This window comes from Neoarius graeffei, chromosome 5 (genome assembly GCF_027579695.1).
Source record: "Neoarius graeffei isolate fNeoGra1 chromosome 5, fNeoGra1.pri, whole genome shotgun sequence".
Taxonomy (NCBI): Eukaryota; Metazoa; Chordata; class Actinopteri; order Siluriformes; family Ariidae; genus Neoarius; species Neoarius graeffei.
Genome location: NC_083573.1, coordinates 7,069,575 through 7,087,849, shown reverse-complemented (window position 1 = coordinate 7,087,849; position 18,275 = coordinate 7,069,575). Strand labels below are relative to the sequence as shown.

Sequence of the window (18,275 nt, the reverse complement as noted above, 5' to 3'; positions counted from 1 at the left end):
GTTTCTTTATCCAAGCCATCACTTCCTGTTTTGCTTCTTGCTATTTGCATCTCAATCTGCCCGTCTCTTCAATCACACAAGACACACATTAGGAGAAGGTACACACTTTATTCAAAAAAATAAAACCATGGTGGCCCTGTGATGACCTGGCGACTTGTCCAGGGTGTACCCCGCCTTTCGCCCGTAGTCAGCTGGGATAGGCTCCAGCTTGCCTGCGACCCTGTAGAAGGATAAAGCGGCTACAGATAATGAGATGAGATGAAAACCATGGTGTTGTTACAGATTTGAAGCGAGTGTGTCAGGTTGTGGACCGAGCCACTTCTCTCCTGCAAGACAACACGAAACACAACTGATTATTATGAAGTATATAAAACAACAAAATACCCGAATATAAACGCAAATCTTATTTACCAATGCAGTGAGCCATGAGCTCGAACCTGTCTGATCCGAAGAACGCCTCGGCTTTTCCATCGACGTGACAGATTACGAAAGGAAACCCGAAAGCCTGCGGATAGAAAGAGACTGGATTAAACCCTCGAGTGAAACGCGATCAGGAAGACGGAATGATTTGATGCTCGCCTTGTAGTCGATTGCTTTCTGTGTAGTTTGTTTCAGCTTGTCTTTGATTGGCTGAGATTTGGCCAGGCTGAGGAGTTCTTCCACTTCGTTGGAGGACAAACCAGCTTTCAGTCCTGCCTGTGCAACAAATTCAAACACAAAAACATTTAAATTGATTGGAATCTCAATTTTTTTTATTAAAAAAAAACAAAACACCACCACACTAAAGTCACCATCCAGTATAAAAATGTTCCATACATGAACAAAAATTCAATACTGCGTACCAGTACGAGTTAATAAAGGTTATTAGAAATCAAGGGAGTAACTTTGATTTTGACATTGGTGGGGACACAAAAGTGATCCAAGGCAGTTACCAATATTCGTCTGTAGGTGGCAGTAAAGGACCATGGATTTGTTGTATCTAGCCTAGCCTAGTAGTAGTAGAAAGAGGTCTCTGTAAAACGGTGAACGCAGCAGACTCAGCAGCTGCCACGCTGTTGATTCTGAAATGCAAGTCGCACATCTGCATGGCCATGCAGTAGCCTACATTCTACTGACTACTTACATTCTGTAAAACCATTAGGTCTATAAATTTAACATTCATTCATCGAGGATCAGTGGTTGCGTTAGACTTTTTCATTGTCCGTCATTTTGACGGACAGGGTCGTAAAAATTCCATCATTGTCCATTATTATCTGTCATTTTATTTTAACTTTTAAATGACAATGTATAGGCTATAAATGCTATATATTTAATAACTTGTGTTTTCATGGACTCATTTTCATTTAAAAATTAATTCACAGAACAAGCTTGTATTATTTAATCATTTATTTATGCATTTATGATGCAAAAAGATGAACAGAGATTCTGACGTTCGGTCACTTGTGAACCCATTTTCCCTCCGCTAAAAACATTGCGGCTGTTGTGCCTTAACGGGCATATGAACAATGTTATTTTACAACGTAGCAAGATAATTGCAGTTAAAATATGAACGGTCCACTACAACGATTTAAGTGACAATCTAATTTGACCTGTTTGCGTGAGCTCAAACCTTCCTTCTGGCCCGCATGGATTTAAATTGGGAGCTCGCTTGTGCATAATCAAAGTCGTCAATGGAGACTGCTGCCGAGGCAATTGTCATTAAATTTTGCGTCTTTGCCTTGGACAGACGACTTCTCATTGACGTTTTAATTTTATTCTGAAGGCTGAACCCGCGCTCTGCTGCGACACTGGAGACTGGAATAACCAGCGCCACTTCAGCCAAAGTTCTGAAGTCGGGAAACATTTCTCCCAGGGAAGTGATCAGAAGCCGGCAAGAGCCTCTGAAAGTTGGATTTCCCGACCCTGCTAGTACTCTCTTCATAGGCAGGAAATCCTGCAGCATGCGGTCTTTCTGCACCAGTGGTGCAGCTGCACCCCGCGGTGACCCGTAGTGGGCTGACATGGAAGGTCTTAAATAAAACGAAGTTATGTTTAAAAGTTAGTTTGTCTACCCGTGCTCTCATTAAAATGATAGTTTAGCAGATATTCGAGCAGTGATGTTCCTAAGCTTCCTAAGCTTGCTGGGGAAGAATACAATAAATCGATATTTGTTTCATTTTAAAAACAAGAAAACAACTAGCCCAGGGCTTTTCAAAGTGTGGGGCGCGCCCCCCCCTGGGGGGCGCCAGAGTTCTTCAGGGGGGGCGCAACGTGAGAGACAAAATGGATCGGTTTTTAGTACCTAAAGCTACAGTGAGTGAGGAGACAAAGTCTGGGCCAAGCAAAAAAACAGAGCCTCCAGGATGTTGCGATTTGCAACTTCAGCCCAAATTCAACCAATCCCCGCGAATTCAGGGCGGTGTTGCAATTATATCCAATCACCGCAACTTTCCCGCAAATTTGACCAATCGTTGGCGTCGTCTTGAGGTGACGTCGACAAACTACCTTCCGCCTTACTTCCGTGTGTTCAAGAGAAGCAGCATGCGCGTCGTGTTGCCAGATTGGACGATTTCAAGTGCATTTTGGCGGGTTTTGAACATATTTTGGACTGGAAAACGTCACCAGTATCTGGCAACACTGAAAGTGTGTTATGTTTACAGTGAAGGACTGTGTGCACTTTATTTTTTTTTTACTTAATACAAGAAATTAATGGATGCCAACATTTTTGCCAAAATGATATTTTATTTTCCATTGTTTAGGCAGCTTCAGCATCATACTGTGAGATTCTGTTCAAATTGTTTTTTTTTCTTCTATGAAGCCTGAGCCATTTATTTTATTAGTTTATAATTATTGTTTAATTTAGTCTTCAGGAGAGACTGCCTGCACACAGTACTAGTATTAATAGGTTTTTTTTTTCTTACATGAAAGCTGAGGCATTTATATTATATTTGAAGGTAACTTCATGTTGTGCTGTGAGGTTCTCTGCACTTTAACTTTTGAACCAACAGGTGCATTTGGATCAGTAAAGCCTATTTTTCTGCATTTTTGTAGTCCTGGTAATCTTTTATATTGGTAAAGTTGTTTATAGGACCATTTCTCTGTTTTTTTAATCAATAGTTTTTCAGTAATAACTTAATATTTAACATATCACTCAATTTTAATCACAAAAAGAGAAAATCGCAGCAATTTCTCGCAACTTTCACTTCCTACCGCAATGTAATCGCAACAAAAACCTAAAAAAACACCGCAAATTTCATCGCAATTTTTTTGGAAAACCCCCGCAACATCAGACATTTTAGCCCGCAACAATCACAGAAAAGGCCCGCGGAATCCTGTGGGGACTGAAAAAGAAGGAAGTATGACCACGATTATTTAAAGTTTGGATTTTCATGGACTGGATCTGAAGATGCTCCACTGCCACACGTGTGTTGTCTGCCAAGAGGTGCTAGCTAACGATGCTATGGGATGTTTAAAATGTGTAAAACAAGATGTTTTAAAAAGCACAGATGTTTAAAATGTGAAAAAGAAAAAAATGTGTACAACAACCATTTTTTTAAAAATACGAAAGGAACATTAAGTATAGCAACAACAAAAATTGTAAGGGGGGCGCTGTTGTTTATTTGCTCTCCGAGGGGGGGCTGACTCTCCCACACTTTGAAAACCCCTGAACTAGCCTAAATGAGCGCTACTGCATTAAGACGTACAGGCAGGGAAACGACACAAACAACCCAATGCATCTCTTTTTTTAATAGCAAAAATGACGTGTCTTCTGCAGAGAAGGGAAACATTAATCCATCTCACTGTGCTAGTGGTTAGAAAAGTCAGAGCGCGGTCAGGAGCGCGATGGGGGGAACAGCCTTGCGCAGTGCCTACGATGTATACATGAGCAGCCTATGCACTGAACATCAAGACTGCCGCAACGTCGGCTCAGATTGAAAGTGACGGCAGTGAAGACTATGTATACTGTATGTAAGAAAACTCTGCCACAACTTGCCAATCATTTCAATTGTGTGTTTCATTATGTTTTATTATTAGGCTATTATTGTTATTGGTAATGGTAACGGTAAACATCCGTCAAAATGACCGACGGCCTTCAGATTTTTCCGTCATAGCTAAAAAAAAATCCGTCAATGACGGACAATTGTCGGTTAACGCGACCTATGTCGAGGATATTATCTAACACCAAGTTACATTGCTCCAGCATTCCTTTTCTCTGCAGCTATGCAGTAGCCTAGCTCTGATGCGTCCTGTCACGTTGCTAAACCTGCCTAAGGAGCCGCAGCAATACTTTTATGAAGGGTTTCCATACATCAAAAGGATTTTGTTGAGGTTTTAAAGCTCGACGGAAACCCTGCACTTACATTCTTGACTTTGAAGAAGAATGAACGAATGTCTCGTTTCTTGGGAGGGGGGCCGTCATCCATGATACTCAAGTCAGCATGCGAGTCATAGGGCAAGCATGCATGGACATCGAAGTCCAGCTCAATTTGTAGGCTGACGGAGAGTAGGGGGTGCGTGGGGTAGGTCAGGTGTGTACGTGTGAGATACGGGGGGTTGATGGGCGGGTAGTCACGGCTGCTGTGGGAAGTGTGCTGCTTTTACAGCAGATGGAGTGACAGCTGGGATAGCCAACCATGTAAGTTAGCGAGAAACAGGTAGCTAATCAGAGAATGATATCTACGTTAGAGGGGGGATTATCAGCAGTGTCATACATTTAACCCTTTGTGTGCCATATAATCATTGCTCAGGTTAGGACATCGGTTTTATTGATCGTGATTACACAGTAGCGGCTGAATATTGGTAGGGACACGTCCCTAGCGTCCCTACCCAAAATTACGCCCTAGTTAGAAATATAACTACGTGTCAAAAAAAAAAAAAAGAAGAATCAGCACACAGGGAAAAAAAATATTTTCCAACAAGAAGTCAATGAGCAAGGTGGCGGGGGGGGGGGGGGGGGGGGGGGGGGGTGATGCTGTTTCATAATTAGCACCACAGTCACATGTTCTTGTTTTCTGTTGACACCAACAATGTCCAAACTTTAGAAATTAAACTTGAGGGAACTTCTTCAGCACATTCCGAACGTACTCGTCTTCACAGCAGCTCAGGGGACGAATACAAAACACTCACACGACCAACAGCTGATTTTATTCTTTTGACATTCAGTTGCTGGGTTTCGCGTGACGTCACATCTGCACCATTAGTGATTCAAAACTTTACCTGGTGGTCTCCCGGAGCTCAGTTGACGTGTCTTCTGCAGAGAAGGGAAACATTAATCCATCTCACTGTGCTAGTGGTTAGAAAAGTCAGAGCGCGGTCAGGAGCGCGATGGGGGGAACAGCCTTGCGCAGTGCCTACGATGTATACATGAGCAGCCTATGCACTGAACATCAAGACATCAGAGAATGATGTCTGAGCTCAGCTCAGTTTGTTCGGAGAAGGTGCACTGCTGGCATGAAAAATGCCTTACGCTTGCGTCGTTTTAGGTTGTTTGAATCAATCAAACCGTCAAACTGATAAAACGTTTCTTCAGGGTTCGCCATGAACGAATACAGGACATCGAGAAAGGTGGCTTTCGAACCTCTCGGTGAAATCGAACGGAGCCGAGTCGAAGCGTGCTCGAGTTTCACTTGGTGAAAGGTTTGCATTTCTCTCTCAGCTCTGTCCTGAGTGTTTTCCAAGGACTTTTCTTGCTATGTGTCGTGATTTTACGGTACTTTTTTTTTTTTTTTTGTCACGAAGCACTAAAGTCCCCAGCTGTTTCTTTGTTTCCTCCTCACAAAGTCCATACGCATGAAGGTCGCGACAAAATTCTTCCCCAGCTGTACAGTTACAAAGCGCCGTGACCACTTCTTCTCCGTCTTGTTTAACTAAGATCCAGGTCTTTAAAGTGCCATTCCACCATTGGATGTATTCTTTGGCATAAAATACAATATATTTTGACAACATATATAAATGGTATCACTAGATAGAGAAATCTTTTAGCTTCAAAATGATATATCAAACATAATTTTTTGACAACGACAAGTATATTAATTTTGCGACCAAAGTCACCTACCCTTTTAATTTCCGCGCGTGATGTCATCGGCAGGTTCCCCTTCTTGTGTACCACGTGACGTGTGATGTGGCACATATTATCAGCAATGGCGGATAGAACGCGATAAAAATAATACCAATAAATCTAGCTAATACCAATAAATCTAGCTAACTGAAAGATTAACTCAAAATTTTTCGCAATTTTTTTGGCCCCCATATACGAGGAGAAATGACTCTCTCACTTTGGGGGTTTCCTGGTCTAAAAATAGACCGACACGTGGTACACAAGAAGGGGAACCTGCTGATGACATCACGTTTCAGTACCGCGCGGAAATTAAAAGGGTAGGTGACTTTGGTCGCAAAATTAATATACTTGTCGTTGTCAAAAAAATTATGTTTGATATATCATTTTGAAGCTAAAAGATTTCTCTGTCTAGTCATGTTGTCATAAAATATATTGTATTTTATGCCAAAGAATACATCCAGTGGTGGAATGGCACTTTAAAGCGGCTTCTGATGATCTTTGTGAATGATTTCCCTGAGAGATAAGAGCCAACACAAGTGAGAATCAAGTGAACTGTTGTTTGTCTACACTTCAATTGCAGCGCTTCGTTGTAAAGACATGAACAACAGGCTTTAAAAAAAAAAAAAAAAAAAAACACACACGGGCAAAAACAATCCAGGATTCATTGGGCAGCGACTTGATAGCGAGGTCCTTTACCCAGCCACATACAAAAAAAAGTAAGTCATAAGCCTCCGTACTCTTCCACACTTTCATCTGTTTTGCGGTGTAGAAGGACGTCTGCAACACCAGATAGTTCGAGATGTCCGGGAACTCGACTGAAGGATAGTTTTCGAGATCGTATGACAAATCCTTCTTTCCCAGACTGTCGGGGTCGATTCCATTGCACACAGCAATCTTCTGAATAGATCTAAAGCCAGCAGTGGCTTCTACATTACGAGCGTACTCTGATAACTTATCGCTAGTTGTTTGCACTACGGCAGCCGTTTAGACCACCAGCTATTTCACTTCTGATAAAAATTTCTGCTAAGAAAAAAGTCACGTGACTGAAACCCAGCAATAAAAGGTTCAACGTCACATCACTCTTGGTCCAATAACGACCCCTTGTGGGAAACACGCACACTCGAACTCACGTTTATCTCGATTCTATAGGTCCTAGGCAAGGGTCGGAGGTGAAACATAGAATAATCAACTTAATTGTCTAGAAGAACGACCCAAAAAGCAAATTCAGTCTTCCTGGTGTCTAATTTGCACCCTAAAATTTAATAAAACGGTTAAAATATATTGTTTTGCCCAATTTCCGAAGGTTTGTTTACATCTCGCTGATGCGTACTTTCACCGCCAGGGGACCATCGTCGTGACGTCATTAAAGGCAAACAGACTGGGAGCCACTCTGTTTACTTGGGAACTGAGCACACGTGTACGGACTTTGGTCGTGAGAGGTTGTGTAAAATGTCTGAAAGCGAGAGCGATTTTGAAGTAGGAACTCTCCAAATTGAATATCGAGAGGTGAAACCATACATGTATGAACCTCTGGTCGTTGCGAAGCAATCGGTGAATGTGGCTCACTGGTTTGACCGTGCGGCCTCGGAATCGGACAGCGACTCGGCCGCCTCTGATCGCGGTGACCCCGGACCTCAACAAGACTCGCGACCAAACGATTTATCCTGGTAGTTATGATAAATTCCTACTTTCGTTGTAATACTAAATAAGAGCCCTTTTGAAGAATAATTAAACAGCCCTCCCTAGTGGATAAAGGGAACAATTACTGGACAGTGCGCCGGTAGGCCACATTAGCCTGCCATCCGCGGCATTATACTATTTATAGCCGACTCTAAGCGAGGAAATATCCCTTTGTCTCATTTCCACAATGATTGTACAGGATCCCTCAGCATTCTTGACTTGTCAATTGCAAGCAAAAGTAAAAATGTTTAACTCCAATCTTCTCCTTTTTGCTTGAGCGTTGCTGCTCCGTTTCTTCTTTGACTGCTTGATTTTGTTTCACGTGCACAATCCACTCTCTCCGCCTCGTCTCCTCTTTCGGAAAAAGCCAACCCTCTTGCTCCGCCTCTTCTCCTTTTTCAAAAAAAAACCTCTGGCTTCACGCACACAATCCACTCTCTCTGCCTCGTCTCCTCTTTCGGAAAAAGCCAACCAACTCGCTCCGCCTCTTCTCCTCTTCTGGAAAAAGCCAATGCACTCTCTCAGTCTCTTCTCCTCTCTCAGAAAAAGGTAAAAACGTCTTCCTGAACCGGTCCCGTTGTTACAGTTCACTGCACAACAATAAGGCATGGCTTTTCTTTGGAAATTCCCGAACGCAAGTCTGCACTCAAGCCGAACGGCAATGTAAGTAAACGGAAGTGGACTCAACTCAAGCGGTTTGTTTGGCTTAAATGACGTCATGCACCGAGTGGTCACGAAAATAGCCGAATAGAAATTCGCCACGATCCGTGCTAACTTATTTTAATTATTACTTATTAACAATACTTCTTGGGACCAGAAGAAAATTACAGAGGGCTTTTTTTAACATATAAAAAGTTTCAAATGTGCGTAAAATTAAAACCGTTGCCTATGAGCTCTATAAGACACACCCACCTCAGACTGGTTTAACAGAGCAGACGACTGTTACACGTGTACAGTAAGTATTACCTCAGAGAGAGACGCTGGCTCACAGATATCCTGATCGGTGCTCCAGATTCGCTTCCACAGTTCTCTCGAAACGTTCTCCAAAAGGCGATCGCCATCTTTCTCTTTCTCTGCTACTGCTGTTATAAAGCGCATAGCAGAGAGAGAACCTGAGACAGCAAGAGAGAGATACAGTTGTGGTCAGAAGTTTACATACAGTGACATGAACGTCATCTTGGATATGAAGGTCATGGCAATATTTGGGCTTTCGGTAATTTCTTTGTTCTTTTTCTGTGGCAGAATGATTGTACAGCATACAGCTTTAATTAAAAAAAAAAAAAAACCCTAGAATTTGGAGCACAAGTTTAATTTTCTTTAGGTTTTCTGAAATCAACACAGGGTCAAAATTATACATACGCTCACTTCGATTATTAATTTCGAGGTGCTGAAACTTCCAAAACGTCTCTTATCTTGCCAAGGCCGACTTCCTGTTAGTGATCATGATTGACTACAGCTGGTCACTTCACTGTGCCTTCATAAAAAGGGGTTGTTTACAGCACTCATTGGATTGACCAACACACAGTAAAATGAGAAAGTCCAAGGAGCTCAGTGCAGATCTGAGAAAGAGGATTGCAGATGTACATGACTCCGGAATGTCTCTTGGAGCCATTTCCACACAACTGCAAATTCCAAGATCAGTTCAAACAATTGTATGTATGTAAGTTATTGTGAGGTGTAGTCACTTTGCCAAGCCACTCTACTGCAAGAAAACCCAAACTGTCACCCTCAGCTGAAAGGAAATTGGTTTGGATGGTCAGGAACAACCTGGGAACCACCATGGCACAGCCCTGCCATGAACTGGAAGCTGATGGATCACTGTCTACAGTTCAGATCACCATGGACTAAGAGGCTGCTATCCAAGAAATAACTGACACCTTCAAGCTTAACTAAAGTTTAAAGCTGACCACACGGACAAAGAAAAAGCCTTCTGGAGGAAAGCTGGATGGTCAGATGAGACAAAGATGGAGTTGTTTGGCCACAATGACCACCATGTACAGAGGGACACTGTAGCAGCTGGTGGTGGTGGTAGGATCATCATGCTCTGGGGCTGTTTTGCTGCCAGTGGAACTGGTTCATTGCACAAAGTGGATGGAATAATGAAGGAGGACGACCTCAGAATTCTTCAGCATAAACCATCAGAAACTTGAACACGACTTGGGAGTTACAACAGGACAATGAACCCAAACACACATCAGAGCTGGTTGCGGAGGATAAAGCAGGCTAACGTTAAGCTTAAAACAAGTCCCGACTTCAACCCTGTTGAAAATATATCAAGTCAAAAGTCAAAGTCCTTCCCGCGCCGCTTACAGTACCTGGTATTCCTAGGCAGTCTCCCACTCAAGTACTAACCAGGCCCAACCTGTATGGTGGCGCATCGGGCGGCGCCGATCTCCGTTTCCGTAGCCCTCAGCCTCTCGCCTATTACATAGCTAGGGTTACAGTGGGGGGCTAGTCCTCTGGTAACCACGAGAGTTTAACTCCCCAGGCACATCTGTATTGCAGTGTGCCTTGCCAGATGATAGTAGGTACCATTTTTATGATGGTCTTTGGTATGACCCGACCGTGAATAGAACTCACGATCTCCCGATCGAGAAGCGGACACGCTACCACTAGGCCACTAGTCGGTCCGTTGAAAATATATGGACCGCGGTTATAAGTCAAGTCCATGCCAAGGAAAAAATTTTTTTAATTGAACTCTACCAATTCTACCATGAAGAGTTGTGAAATATCCAACCAGAATTCTGCCAGAAGCTTGTTCATGGGAAACAAAAACGTTTGGTCAAGGTGAATCTTGCGGAGACATTGTGTGCTGTATGGATAATTTTGACCCTGTGTTGATTTCAGAAAACCCAAAGAAAATTAAAACTTGTGCACCAAATTCTAGTGCGTTTTTATTTTAATTAAAGCTGTATGCTGTGCAATTATTCTGCCACAGAAAAAGAACAGTTCAAAGAAATTACTGAAAGCCCAAATATTGCCATGACATTCATAGCACAGTATGTAAACTTCTGACCACAACTGTATGATGATGATGATAGATCGATAGCTTGCTATCAAACTAGCTCGGACACAACAACGTGACATTCCTGCCTTGATGAATTGTTACATCCCATACAAGGAATAAAAACACTTACGGGGTGTGATGTGGCCTAACGTGAAGCTAAAATCCAGTTTAATATTGCTGATTATTTTCCAATACCAGCACACCCTGAAGCGTTTTATTCCTCTAACATGCCAACAATTACAATCTTTTCATTTGTTACTGATCAAAGTGTCAGTGTCACTTTTTATCCAATTATTGTTACAATTATTGGAAGGGAACATCTGCAAAACAAGTTTATAATGACGTCCACACGGACCCTTCTTAAACATGACCTCAAATGGGTCAGACGGGTGACGCAGAGGGACTTTCATGTAAGACGCCAGCCGGTTCAGGTCCTTCATCATGTACAGACCTTTATTTGGCACCATTGCTGGAGGCTTGTTACCTGCAAACACACACACACACACACGTTTTTTCAAGTGTTATCATATAAATTGATAGGAATCAGTTAATGTCATCCTGATGCTCCTTTACAGGTAGGTCTACACATTATATACACACTGTTTTTATTTGCAAATTTAATCTCTGCGTGATGTTGACGTAGCCTGCACAGCTAAAACTTCAGCAATCACTATTCACAACAACCTTTTGAAATCATGACCAGTCATATCCTTGACTTACAAGTGACGTCAAAGCGAAATAGAAACCCGGATGTCGGCCATGTTGGTGGATATACAAACACGGGGTCAAGCGACGTTCCAAACAAAACGTAGTCACACGTGCGCAACTCTCTTTGTTTTCCCACTGCCTTAAGCGTTCTTTTAGCGATGCTGTATATGGCTGTGGTCACAACAGTACTCGTGACCGTGGCACGTTCCGATTTTTTAGAATTCCGTAAGTGATTCTGAATGGCGAGGAAACTCTGAGTCTTAGTACGGAGAGGAGACGAGCGCGGCTGAGCAACGTCGGCAGGGCTGATCTAACAGACACTAAAACCAAAACAATTCGTGTTTGCGGTCATCATTTCATCTCAGGTGAGATTCAAAAGCTTTCTCGATAATATCGTGGAAGAATTTTATTTCGTGTTGCGAGAATTTTGCTATAAAACGACTGTTTTCTTGTCGTGGTTCACTCGGTCGTTGTTAAAATTTTAACACGCGTGTTACCATTTCGCTTCTAGGAGCGCCGGCAAAACTATATGATAGAAACAATCCAGACTGGGCGCCCACTCAGAACATGGGTCGGACCCGATTCTTCGGCAGCCGAACCAGATAGATAGAACGTGATATCTGGGTACTCAATGTTCGGTAGAAGTGTCTTATCTTCAGAAAAGTCTGACTTTTTAAAATAATAATATGGGTCAAAAGCACACGTATCTATCTTCTCTTTGTATCGAATCTTCGCTCGATCGTTCAAATCGTGGTAATACTGAGAAAATTCAGCCTTGTTTACAGACACGCTTTCAGCGACTGCCGTCCTACTTGCTTTATATATCCACCATCATGGCGGACGCTCATGACGTAGCACGTTTTGATTATGTCATCTGTTGATGATTCTTATAATTATAATAATAATAATAATAATAGTTAAATTTATATCGTGCCCTTCTCAAAACCCAAGGTTGTTTTATAATTACAGGAGAAGGAAAAAAAAGTCCACCAAATAGTGGTCAGGATGTCATTCCAATGGCGTAGCAGCCGCAGTCCCACCAAAAGGCGCACGAAAATCAAGTCCCTCACCGCCAACACAGCCGCCGCGACGCCACCGGGCAATAGTGGTGTCAACAATAATCGATTCGGCAATGCATCGCAATGCGGGGCATGGACGATTCAGCATCGATTCGGCAACATGCCAGATCGATTCAGCGTATTAAAAAAAAAAAACTTCCGTGGGCATTTCCAGAGCAACATCACAGACATGCGCAGTCTGTAGCTGCACGCCAGTCGAGAGAGCACTAGCTTAGCAAGATGGCTGAGGCGGAGGAAGAGGACTGCGAGAGACAGGTTATTATTAACGCACCCAAAGCTTGGAAAGCTGACATCTGGGCACATTTTGGATTCTACGAGGTTGATGGGAAAGTAGACAAGACCTACGCGGTGTGTAAACAATGCCACACCAAAATCAAACACGTAGGAAATATGACCAACTTCACCAATCACATAACCCGCTGGCATCCTGAATTGGCTACCGGTTCCAAAACAACACCACAACAAGAAAAATTCCAGCCAAGAATTGACCAGTCCCTGGTGTCACCACTACCACACAACTCTGAGAGGGCAAAGAAGATTACACGCTCGGTGGCGTGTTTCATTGCTAAAGATCTCTCCACAGCAGGAGATGTAATCTCAGCCAAACGAAGTGTTCTCAAACCAGAACATGTTGATGAGCTTGTGTTCTTGCACAAGAACCTGGAAATGCCCAAATGCTGAAGTTATTATATTCCGACTTACCATACATTTCCTCATGTTGAAATAGATTGTTATTGTTGCTTAAAGCTGCTGTTGCACTTGAATATTTACTTGAATATTTTTTATTGCTGGGAGGTTGTTACTGATTTTGATGTGCAAGTTGTTTGCACAAATTTTGTAGTAGGCTAGGCCTTCACATTTTAGTTTACAATTTATGATGTTTTGTTTTATGCAACTGATTCCCAGATCGGTTTAACATCTCAGGTACTTGGTATTGCCATAAAGACGCACTTCAATTTTTTCTTGAATATTTTCTTGAATATTTTTATTGCTGGGTGGTTGTTGTTAAAATACAGTGACTGTTATTACTGAGTTTGCACAGGAGTTCAGGTGCCCTGTGTGAAAGGCTGCTACTTTACTGTGTGTAAAAAAGAAAGATCTGGTCTCAGTCAAAGCACTAGAAAGCTGTAATTTGTTTTCTTTTTCATATTTGAAATTCAATTTTATTTTGTTTAAAACAGGAGTGATACACACAACAGCCAATAAAATGTTCAGTATCTGACTGCTTGTATTGCCTCATGACTACTGAAAAATTTGCCTTGCTTTCAGTAAAATTTTAACGCATCACAATGCATCGTAGAATCGGACTGAATTGAATCGAATCGTTACCCTCCGAATCGTAATCGAATTGAATCGTGAGGGCTGTGCCAATCCACACCCCTACCGGGCAACATCACTCGGAACACCGCGCCATGGATCCACAAAGCGAGCACAGACGCACCGCCATGCAGAGCGCTGGTATGTCCGAAACTGCCTGCACAGCTGCCACAACGCCACCGAGCAACATCGCTCGGAACATCACGCCAAGCACTAAAGCACCGCTGCACAGAGCGCTGGACAACCACGATGTTAAAATGAGTAACGAGCTCACTGCAGTCCATAGCTAGGAGCACAGGCATCACCCATAGCGAACCAAGGCCTGGAAGGAACTGACGCCCAAAACTGGGTCTGGAGCTACACCACTACCAGCAGACAAAAACAAACATCAAACTACACAAATAATCGTAAGACCGCAAAAGGTCACCATTTTTAAGCGACGAGAAGCAGCAGCTGTACAAACGCAAAGTCATCCATTATTATTGTTGTTGCTGCTTCTTCTTCTTCTCGGTGTTGTTGTTGCTTCGATGTTCGCACCAAGGTTTATGCAAACGCAGCGACGTAACTAACGTATACAGCGACGTAATGACGTGGCTCCCCTTAGCACCGCAAGCTATGGAAAAGCAAACTGGTTCTCAGCTGGCTCGCAAGTTGAACGAGTTGTGAACCAGCACTGGAACTGATTTGGTGGAAAAGGGGTATCATAGAGCTAGAAATCAAGCCCGCAGGACTGAATGATTCTGAAGCTTGTGGCCAGAAACGTGTTGAAAGAATATCAGACTCCTGGTGCGCCTGAGACTGAGACCTGGACTGGGTGTGAACGGAAAATAAAATTAAATTAGTCCTGTGTGCTGTTTGTTGTTATTTACCTGACTCCTGCATGACTCCGCCCAGAAAGGCGGGGCGTAATTTGAGCTCGATGTTCCACACAGTTCTGTAGCGACACAGCACCTGAACACAGACACGTAATGTCAGAAACTAACATTTACTTTAGGGTGACCAGACGTCCCGGTTTTACCGGGACAGTCCCGATTTGAGGTTGTGTGTCCCGAGTCCCGACAAAAGTCTGTCGGGACACGGATATGTCCTGGTTTTCGCCACTCGCGACATTTGCGACTGAGCAGTGTGGGAATCATTAGCGGAGAAATGTCTGCATTTACTATTTTGATGAATTGACAGGAATCGCAAACTTTCCTGGTTACTGCCCCCTGGCCCTGTGGCATGGGTGTTTATTTAGCCACATTATTCCAGACAACAGAACGTGTTGCCATGCAACAATAAAATAAACATTAACTGGTGCGAATGTTCTTTGTCTAGCAGCTAGCATTTTTTCTCTCATGAGCAATACGTGGACCAATGAGAGGAATCGCATGGCCGTGCCGACACTGAAAGCCTTACTGATCACCCGTGTGAATTTCAACGACACGTGCGCACAATTTCACAGTCGACTCTCAGCCAATAAAACCCTACTGGAAAAGATTCACTCTTCTTGTAAATATACGTAGGCTAATGCATTTTGTTTAGGGTGGGTGGATTGACCGTCGCCTTAGCTTTGTTCCTGTACTGAGTTGGGTAGCCTATGTTGCAAATGCTGTGCGCTCCTGTGGGGGCTTTCCTCGGGCTGTCGCCCCTCTCCTCCTTTATTGCTGTTTTGTTTGAGTGTATATTCTCAAATCACTCGTCTCTTTTTTGTTTCTGTTTAACATACTATTCTGACAGTTTGGTCATATTGCTGTGTTGAACAGCTTGTTGCACCTTCCATTAAAGTGTTCATTTTTGTACACATCTTGCTTTATTCATTCAGTTGTGGGGAATGGTTAGAAAGGTTGATTCTGACCTAGGCTATGTTGAGGTCACATATCTACTTTTTAAGTTCATGCTATAGTGCATACAATTTTAGAGATATAGACCCCTTTCACTGACGTCACCCGAAACTAAACAAACCCTGCGCCATATTGGAAGACCAACAAACTCGTGATCAGGGGGAAATAACGGCAGCGCGCGGTATGTGAACCCACGAGGCACTTGATTCATCAAAAACCTACAATGGTAAACTTTTGTGCTGTGTTAGGGTGTTCTAACAAAGCTGATGGGAAAGGTGAAAAGAAGTCTTTCTACAGAATACCAGCTGTGATTGAGACACAAGGGGAGCAAACCAAGGAGCTTTCTGCCAGGAGACAGAGAGAGTATCTAGCTGCTTTATGCAGAGCGGATCTGAATACTTCAAGTCTGCAGCAGTACAGAATATGTTCAGACCATTTTGTTACTGGTAAGTCACTAGGCTAGAGTGTTGTAGAACATTTTTTTAAATGTTTACTGAATAAAAACATCCTTAATTTTATCACATTTATATGTTATACATTTCATTTCTTTCTTTTGTTTTAATTTTCCTCCCTCCATCCGTCTTTGGATTTTAAATATAGTTTTTCCCCCATGTCCAAATAATTCAAAGATCCTTATGTTTCCATTCTCCCTTGCCCCGAGTCTTATCATATGGGTCAAACCCATCTATCACAGCCAGTTTCTCCACATACCGTGCCCTTTCTGCAGCTGGTAATGTACTCATATAACCAGAATTATCAGCCATCATGTCACTTCACAACAGCTGTAATATCACTTCACTCTCGCTCGTAGTTTGTTTTGTATTGTATGTATGTACTTGGTCTTCCAATATGGCGCCCTAACAAAATCACGCAGTACGGTGACGTCACGCGGCAGCCCTCTATAGCCTACATGTGCATATCCATTCTTCTTGGTGTTCTCACAAAGAGATGAAATAAATCAGTTTAAATTTGGCCTATGGTCATAGCCTGGCCTATTCTCAGCCATTACAAAATCTGTTGTCTGACCATAATTTAACTGATCTGTATACCACTATGCTACTAGATAACAAAATGCCTGTTTATTTCATGTGAGATGTTGATAGGGCGGCACGGTGGTGTAGTGGTTAGCGCTGTCGCCTCACAGCAAGAAGGTCCGGGTTCGAGCCCTGTGGCCGGCGAGGGTTTCTGTGCGGAGTTTGCATGTTCTCCCCGTGTCCGCGTGGGTTTCCTCCGGGTGCTCCGGTTTCCCCCACAGTCCAAAGACATGCAGGTTAGGTTAACTGGTGACTCTAAATTGACCGTAGGTGTGAATGTGAGTGTGAATGGTTGTCTGTGTCTATGTGTCAGCCCTGTGATGACCTGGCGACTTGTCCAGGGTGTACCCCGCCTTTCGCCCGTAGTCAGCTGGGATAGGCTCCAGCTTGCCTGCGACCCTGTAGGACAGGATAAAGCGGCTACAGATAATGAGATGAGATGTTGATAAATGTGAGCTTCAACAAAATGATAAGAGCACCTCTCTGAGTGTCACGTTTACGTAAAAAAAAAAAAAGGTGTGCGTGCACGAGCATGGTCGCGCGCAAAAGTGTCCCGGTTTCAGACTAGGGAAATCTGGTCACCCTAATTATCTCATCTCATTATCTGTAGCCGCTTTATCCTGTTCTACAGGGTCGCAGGCAAGCTGGAGCCTATCCCAGCTGACTACGGGCGAAGGGCGGGGTACACCCTGGACAAGTCGCCAGGTCATCACAGGGCTGACACATAGACACAGACAACCATTCACACTCACATTCACACCTACGCTCAATTTAGAGTCACCAGTTAACCTAACCTGCATGTCTTTGGACTGTGGGGGAAACCGGAGCACCCGGAGGAAACCCACGCGGACAACACGGGGAGAACATGCAAACTCCGCACAGAAAGGCCCTCGCCGGCCCCGGGGCTCGAACCCAGGACCTTCTTGCTGTGAGGCGACAGCGCTAACCACTACACCACCGTGCCGCCCGTCACCCTAATTTACTTTAATAATAATAATAATAATAATTTTTAAAAAGCCTGGATAATTTACTAAGCTTGCCAGAAACAATTCTCTTTATTTCTTTCCTGTTCAGTGTGGCAGAAGGTCAGCTGCTATATGGAGCCAAACCAGAATAAACCTGATTGTGTGCGCTCTTGAACGCACACTGAAAATACACTGACCTCAAATCCAAGCCAGGAGTAGGGCGAAACCACGTCGTAGAACAGTTCAACCACTTTCCTTGACATCTACGGATGTTTTAATCAACAGTTTAAATCATGAACTACGCATTTGTTTATTTACCTATCTATCTATTCAGATATTTGTTTGTTTGTTTGTTGACGTACCTTGTTTCTGCAAGCCGTTGAACGCAGCACGGGATGGAAACTGAGGCAAAGTTCAGCAGGAGCGATTAATATATTTCAGTTAACTTCTATTAAATATGAACGACGTTCACTGTTTGAAAGTTTTTTTTAAAGAAAAAAAGTGTAATTTGCGCTTATTATTCTTTATTTATTATTATTATTTGTTTTGCTATCAATTCAACAGCATTTTCGAGCTAGTTCTCGGACAGTAGGCGGGGAAACTTAACCCAGCCAATCAGAGCTCG

At 43.1% G+C, this 18,275-nt stretch overlaps 1 protein-coding gene across 1 annotated transcript; it reads right to left on the bottom strand.

Annotated features, from left to right (window-relative positions):
* Positions 1-88: 88 nt before the first annotated feature.
* Positions 89-18,253, bottom strand: gstk1 (glutathione S-transferase kappa 1). Its single transcript, XM_060921093.1, has 8 exons — positions 18,013-18,253; positions 17,848-17,913; positions 14,698-14,779; positions 11,080-11,208; positions 8,684-8,829; positions 580-696; positions 412-505; positions 89-326 (listed from the first exon to the last, which is right to left on the bottom strand). Exons 2-8 carry the CDS (start codon positions 17,911-17,913, stop codon positions 277-279), a joined length of 684 nt encoding a protein of 227 aa, XP_060777076.1. The 5' UTR covers positions 18,013-18,253; the 3' UTR covers positions 89-276.
* Between the last annotated feature and the right edge of the window lie 22 nt (positions 18,254-18,275).

What these genes read in the sequence shown, in the direction of transcription:
- gstk1 (XM_060921093.1), bottom strand. Translation starts at nt 17,913, where the DNA reads ATGTCAAGGAAAGTGGTTGAACTGTTCTACGACGTGGTTTCGCCCTAC. An exon ending in CGGAGTCATGCAGGAGTCAG is followed by an intron (nt 11,209 to 14,697) that starts GTAAATAACAAC and finishes GTGTGTTTGCAG; the next exon opens with GTAACAAGCCTCCAGCAATG. An exon ending in TGAGGTCATGTTTAAGAAGG is followed by an intron (nt 8,830 to 11,079) that starts GTCCGTGTGGAC and finishes TTGCTGTCTCAG; the next exon opens with GTTCTCTCTCTGCTATGCGC.